The 7,383-nt window shown below is 53.2% G+C and overlaps 1 protein-coding gene across 1 annotated transcript; it reads right to left on the bottom strand.

The window, feature by feature from the left end:
* Positions 1–763: 763 nt before the first annotated feature.
* On the bottom strand, positions 764–7,383 carry LOC120709276 (probable NADPH:quinone oxidoreductase 1). Its single transcript, XM_039994834.1, has 3 exons — positions 7,201–7,383; positions 6,929–7,120; positions 764–1,299 (listed from the first exon to the last, which is right to left on the bottom strand). The coding sequence occupies exons 1-3, from the start codon at positions 7,292–7,294 to the stop codon at positions 998–1,000; spliced, it is 588 nt and encodes a 195-aa protein (XP_039850768.1). The 5' UTR covers positions 7,295–7,383; the 3' UTR covers positions 764–997.

Raw genomic sequence — 7,383 nt, forward strand, 5'->3', positions numbered from 1 at the left:
CCAAGAAAACCCCCGAACCCCTGCCCCACCCGTACACGGGGGCCCGTCGCCTTGTGAGTTAGGCCGGGCTCCACAGTGCTTTGGACGTGGGACAAGCGAGGGAGTTTTTTTAACCCCAGAGCTGAAATTCGCCCCCGAGGGGATCGAACCCAGGACCTCTGGGGAGTGCCTCCAGTGATGCTACCACTACGATAGCAGGCCTTTGGCACACTGTCAAATCTTATTGGCAGTTTCTTCTGTCCGATCTTCCATGTATTTTACTTCTGCAAAACCCATACAAATTCTTCCTTTTCTTCTTGTTTTGGAGCAAGAAATTTCCATATATCAACACCGCCACGGGAGTTGCCTTGTATGTCATATTCATGCTGCAGTATGCACCTGCACAAGCAATATAAACAGTTTAATCGAAACCAAAAGGTACATGTCTGGCTTTTGCCCAAAATACTACTTGCCACTTCACGGTAGTATGGCAGGCCACCACACAACAGGAATATAACCAGCTTATGCATAGTGAAAGTTTAATGAGATGGAATTTAATACCTAATGGAGAAAACTAAAGAATTCTGTTATGTCCCCTGCCCATTAACATGAAATTTCACATAACTGTAGTGAATTTTGGGCCATTGAAAAGTACATGTTTCTAAAAATACTACTGAAAACGAACAAATTTGCATGATGCAGAGCCAGCCCAAAAGGCCCAGTCACCCCAACCGATTGCCCATAACACAGAAGTATTATAGAAGGGTGCATCTGATGAACGATATGATGGTAGGCAAAGTCTCATAACTGGGAAAGGTAAAATACAATACTTAGAATGCATAGATGTGATCAAATCTTAAATAATCTGCAAACAGGAGAATATTTCTACAGGGATTTATTACAACTTTCAGGCTGTCCACGATGAATTACAGGTGCCAATCCCAATCATGGTATGTAATAAACAGGAATTATAAACACTTCTTCAGGCAAGCATGGACTGCAATGGTCCTGAGTTGATTCAGTCCTTCTGGAGCCTGAGTGTGAAGGCCTGAAGAGATAAGAGCACTTGCTTCAGCCTCTCTCTGATTTGATCGTCAATCAGATTTCCATCACTATCAAACTTCGGCGGCTGCTGAAATGCTTGGACGAATAGTTCCGGCTTGTTGATGAAATGAAGATCCAAGAACACTCCAACCTGGCGGAGATGGTATTGTGATCTCCCTCCTCCAAAGCCACCTCCTGCACTGACAATCGCAGCAGGTTTGTCTGCCCAACAGTTCTTTCCTCTAGATGCCCAGTCAAGTGCGTTCTTCAGGGGGGCTGCAATTGTAACAAAAACCATGTAAAGCAAGCATACAGCATGTATAGAGATAAATCAGTTTGAGAAGTTTTGCACCATGATATTATGCAATAAAATTGTCTTATACACTATATTACCTAGGCATGATTTCTGCAATGGTCTACTTGTATAATTTTTAGACCAGTTCACCAATGCAATTTATGAAAAATGTCAAAACATTTTAACTCATCATCAGACAATGACGAGGCTCATATCCAAAGACATGACAATGTGGAACCGATATCAATCTACTGCATGGTCAACAGTGCGCACATTGCATACTATCTAGCAAGTGAAATTATAAGAACAGTTATAAAAACTAACTTTTGTTATGTCACAGGCACAAATACAATAATACAGAAGACATTACTACAGAATTCTGCAAACATGCTTTATGTGTCTGATTTATAGGGAAGGACATTGGTGCACAAAATCCTGTATACATCGTGTGTCACAGTCCAAATGAAGACTGCCAAATCGATATATATCCAAGAGGACAATTACATAAGGTGAACAACCAAACAAGCATATAATACTACAGTGTCCTAGATTCACTCATGACTAAGTGATGTTTCAATTGAAATATAGAGTTATTATATCAGTGAAGTTGGACAATGTAGGGATTATTATTCGGCGTCACATAATGGGGAGACAGTGGAATTATTCATTCCAGAACAGTAAAGATAAGCATTACTTTAGATGCTGCTGTAATGAGCATCTTGAACGCTAAACAACTGGAAATGGCTGTATTCACAAGAAGAAGTGAAATGGAAGGGCCATGGTTTGGGGAATGAGTTTCTCTTCTGCTCAGGGGCATAGAGGATGCCAATATAGATACTGAGAGGATTAGAAAGGAGAGTTTCTTGGTAGTATTACAGTAATCTGTGAACTAAACTAAACTGGCATTAAATTCAGCAGAGAGTCTGAAGGAAAGAATATTGAAGTGCTCCTTTTTCTAGACAAGATTTTGTAAGGAAGGAATAAAAGAAAAAAGGCAACACATAATGGAGACATGCTTTTGCTAAAGGGTACCATATAATTGTGTCGTGGGGTTTCTAGGGGTACCCACAGCCGGGTGGCGGAGCGCACCCGCCTATTCCCAGAGAGGGAGTATTCGGGGAAGTACTAGGCGATGGGGCTGAATCTACGCTGAGACAAGGACTCAAGAACACACGGTTTTAGAGTGGTTCGGGCCGCCGGAGCGTAATACCCTACGTCCACTGTGAGATGTATTGTTCTTGGTGGTGTGTATGAACCTATCCTCCGCTGGCCTTGGCTCTTGCTCAGCCTGAGGTTTTCTAGCGGCGTCCCCTCCTTTTATAGATCAAGGGGGAGCGGATACATAGGGCGTTGATGCCCCGACAGGTGGGCCCAACGTGACTGTGGCTACAGTGGTAGCGAATCTTTACTGCTGCTCTCCTGACTCAGGGGGGTCTTTTCTTGTCCCGTCAACTAGGCGCCCGTTTGAGTAGCGTAGCTTGCGGCGTGGCCTGCTGAGGCTATTATGTAGCGTCATAATGGGCGAAGCTGAGCCGTCGTATCCATCTGGTAGACGCAGTATGGGCGGCGCCGGCGGCTCCACTGCCTTGATAATATGCGATCAATAGTATCCCCTGGTCAATGAAACGCCTCAGCTTCTGTCATATCAATGCAGACGTTCACCTACTGCAATAAATGCAATGGTGGGTGAACGTTGGTATGGAAACCCAAACGGCCATGTCTGGCAGACACGTGGCGGCCCCGGACCACCCCGACGCGGGGCGTCGATCTCTTCCCTTAGCGAGGGGCCCGGTTATTATACAGGGGGTCCGGGACCCTGCGGGGGTCCGGTCTCCTCGGGGAGGTCCGGAGCCCCGACTGCTTGCGCACGAGTTCCTGCCTTTTCCGGGACACGTGGTGTCTCCGGACCTTTCCCTACTGAAGATCGGACCAGGCCGCTGCTGGGAGAACAGGACTCCGGACCGCAGGGGTCCGGCTGTTTGGATGTAGTTAAGGATAACTACAAGATCCTTGCCTAGACACAGCAAGAGGGGGTACCCCAGTCCTGGGGTACCGACAGTGGCCCCCGGGCCCACCTCGGGTGAGGTACGAACCCGCAGGTGGGGCCACCATCGTGATGAGCTCCTACGTAAGTTGATTGCGTTGGCATGCTTACGGAGAGAGCGGGCATCCCGGACCCCTGAGGCCGGTATGCCTGTTGCTAGGTTTAGGTACTAGAGTGCTCTCCATGGGGCGACGAAGGTGTAGGCTTTAGGGTACGGAGCCAAGCTAAGCGGCTACACAGACTTCGGATCGCCCAGGGAGCAAGCACTGCTTCCCGGACCTGGCTTTTGTCGACCGTGGCGAGCGGTCTCCGCCGGAGCGGGCCACCGGAGTGGACTTGGAGCGACCGTGGCGAGCGGTCTCCGCCGGAGCGGGCCACCGGAGTGGACTTGGAGCGACCGTGGCGAGCGGTCTCCGCCGGAGCGGGCCACCGGAGTGGACTTAGAGCGACCGTGGCGAGCGGTCTCCGCCGGAGCGGGCCACCGGAGTGGACTTGGAGCGACCGTGGCGAGCGGTCTCCGCCGGAGCGGGCCACCGGAGTGGACTTGGAGCGACCGTGGCGAGCGGTCTCCGCCGGAGCGGGCCACCGGAGTGGACTTGGAGCGACCGTGGCGAGCGGTCTCCGCCGGAGCGGGCCACCGGAGTGGACTTGGGGCGACCGTGGCGAGCGGTCTCCGCCGGAGCGGGCCACCGGAGTGGACTTGGAGCGACCGTTTGCTGACAATCCGATGAAGCATGTTACCGGACCTCATAGTAAGGTGCAAAGAAACCAAGCCTTATACTGGAAGAGAGCCCGGGACCTCTAAAGACAGCAGTCTTGGATACTAGAGTACTTGTAACAGGGTAGTGAAGTACGTAAACTTTAGGGTATATTACCAGGCTAAGCCACGCGGAGCTTCTCTACCCCAGGATACAAATACCACTTCCCCAGAGCAGGTCCCTAGGGGTCCGGACCGCCTTCCAGCTAGAAGGGGTGTCTTCACCTGACCACAAGCCAGCAACTTAACTTGGATTGTTAGCAATAAGGGAAACTCCGGTCAAGAGGAAAGAATAGTTAAACCAAGGCGAATAGATGTAATCAGGGTGGAGCCTAGGTAAAACTTGAAAAAGAAAGTCTCCTTTATTATTGTGGTTGTCACGGTATACATCGGAGGTCGGGATTACGAGGTCGGACCTCCACCACTCCGGACCGCTTTTGCCTGTTTGTGTGATAGGGCCAGTGGTCGGGTTTACAAGGTCGGACCTTGACCGCTCTGGACACACACGTAGACGCCACGCTATTGCAAAGGAGGGACTCTCTTAGTTTTTTCTTAGGAGTAACCTACGGCTGCATGCTATACAGCGTGTTCTTCGGAGGTGAAGGTGCCCTGGACGTGCCTGAACCGCATCATCCAGCATCACTTCGGGAGCTCGGGGGACCCCTTCTTGCCTAAGAGCTGTCACATGCTTACATGGCATGAGACAAATTCTTTGGCTTTGAATGGAAGAGGCCCCCTCCCCCTGCCGTCGCCGTTGCCGATGGAAACCAGAGCGCTTGCGCAGCAGATGGACCGGCGCGACGCGTGGAGAAGTGCGGTCGTTCGCCGGCTTGTCCTTGGTGCTAGCGCCAGGGGCCCCCGCACGAGGAGGCGGGGTCCTGTCTGCAGCAGCGCCGAGCAACGCTGAGGTGGATCTCCGGCGCTGGAGACGGCAGGACGACACGGTCAACTTCCTCCGGGATGGCCGTCGGCTCCAGGCTCCATGTTGAGAGAAAGCCTTGAGTCGACGCCATGCCACCGCAGAGAAGGCGTGGCCGTTGCTTGAGAGAAAACCTTGAGTCGACGTAGGGGCGGCAGCGCGCAGCGGCGCCTCCGCTGCGCGCTGCCACGCCGGCTCAGTGGTGTCGCAGTGGCGACGCACAGCAGGCGTCGCTGCCGTGCGCCGCCGCACCGAGGGCGTTGGAGCGCCGGTGCTATGGCATGTGAAGTGAGTGTGGCGCTGCCTTCCTTCATCTTCTCGCTCGCCATTGCAGAGGATAAACACGGCCCAGAAGCCCGAAAATCCAGCCAACGCCTGTCGTCCCCACGGACGGCGCCAAAATGTCGTGGGGTTTCTAGGGGCACCCACAGCCGGGTGGCGGAGCGCACCCGCCTATTCCCAGAGAGGGAGTATTCGGGGAAGTACTAGGCGATGTGGCTGAATCTACGCTGAGACAAGGACTCAAGAACACACGGTTTTAGAGTGGTTCGGGCCGCCGGAGCGTAATACCCTACGTCCACTGGGAGATGTATTGTTCTTGGTGGTGTGTATGAACCTATCCTCCGCTGGCCTTGGCTCTTGCTCAGCCTGAGGTTTTCTAGCGGCGTCCCCCCCTTTTATAGATCAAGGGGGAGCGGATACATAGGGCGTTGATGCCCCGACAGGTGGGCCCAACGTGACTGTGGCTACAGTGGTAGCGAATCTTTACTGCTGCTCTCCTGACTCAGGGGGGTCTTTTCTTGTCCCGTCAACTAGGCGCCCGTTTGAGTAGCGTAGCTTGCGGCGTGGCCTGCTGAGGCTATTATGTAGCGTCATAATGGGCGAAGCTGAGCCGTCGTATCCATTTGGTAGACGCAGTATGGGCGGCGCCGGCGGCTCCACTGCCTTGGTAATATGCGATCAATAGTATCCCCTGGTCAATGAAACGCCTCAGCTTCTGTCATATCAATGCAGACGTTCACCTACTGCAATAAATGCAATGGTGGGTGAACGTTGGTATGGAAACCCAAACGGCCATGTCTGGCAGACACGTGGCGGCCCCGGACCACCCCGACGCGGGGCGTCGATCTCTTCCCTTAGCGAGGGGCCCGGTTATTATACAGGGGTCCGGGACCCTGCGGGGGTCCGGTCTCCTCGGGGAGGTCCGGAGCCCCGACTGCTTGCGCACGAGTTCCTGCCTTTTCCGGGACACGTGGTGTCTCCGGACCTTTCCCTACTGAAGATCGGACCAGGCCGCTGCTGGGAGAACAGGACTCCGGACCGCAGGGGTCCGGCTGTTTGGATGTAGTTAAGGATAACTACAAGATCCTTGCCTAGACACAGCAAGAGGGGGTACCCCAGTCCTGGGGTACCGACAAATTGTGTCTGTTATTTTTGCCAAATTAGTGCAGGAAATTCCATTACCACTGACTCAGGGTATCTACAACGTGGTCTAATGTCGTGAACCAACCAACCCATTCCAATAATTGAGCACAATGAGAACTGGGAATCAAACCATTCCCGCCCACGCCCATTGTGCACCATGATAACGGCAGATGGAGATGGGAATCTAATTTAGCACCAACGTGATGCACATGAGACATGACGAACTGAACCTCTGAGGTATAGCTGAGTAGTACGTAACCTCTGACATGGTTGCTCAATGAAATGAAATGAAACCAAACCAAAATCCCCCAACTGGAATGAAGTGGAACATCGTCTATGGAATCGCAGTTTTCATGGGGAGAAAAAGAAGAAGAAAAAAAAATACGTCCTGGACGAAATTCGATCGGAGCGGTGGAAGCGGCCGCGAGATCTGAAACTGCAACGAGGACGGGGCTAGAAACGTACTTGAGATGGAGTAGTTGTACTCGGGCGCGGCGAAGAGGAAGCAGTCGGCCTGGGAGACGTTGGCGCGGAAGGCCTCGACGGCGGGCGGGAAGCCGGCGTCGGTCTCGAGGTCGGTGTTGATGATGGGCAGGTCGGAGATGTCGAGGTGGTGGACGCGCAGGCCGGGGATGGAGTCCTCGCACACCTCCGCGGCTGCCGGGTTGGTTGATCCGAAGAAGATGTGGGTGAATGATTGGGATGGGACGAGGAAGACGGTGGGAAGGGAGGCGTACCGGCGCGGAGGAGGCCGCGGTTGAAGGAGGCCTTGCGGAGGGAGCCGCAGATGGCGGCGACGCGGAGGACGGGCTTGACCGCCGCGGCTTCCATGCTCGGAGTAGGAGTCGTCCGTCGAGTCGAGTGTGCTCGCCTGCTCGGGCTCGGGCGGGTGGCTGTGCCTGTGCCTTAGTGCCTGTCTG

Source organism: Panicum virgatum, chromosome 5K (assembly GCF_016808335.1).
Source record: "Panicum virgatum strain AP13 chromosome 5K, P.virgatum_v5, whole genome shotgun sequence".
NCBI lineage: Eukaryota > Viridiplantae > Streptophyta > Magnoliopsida > Poales > Poaceae > Panicum > Panicum virgatum.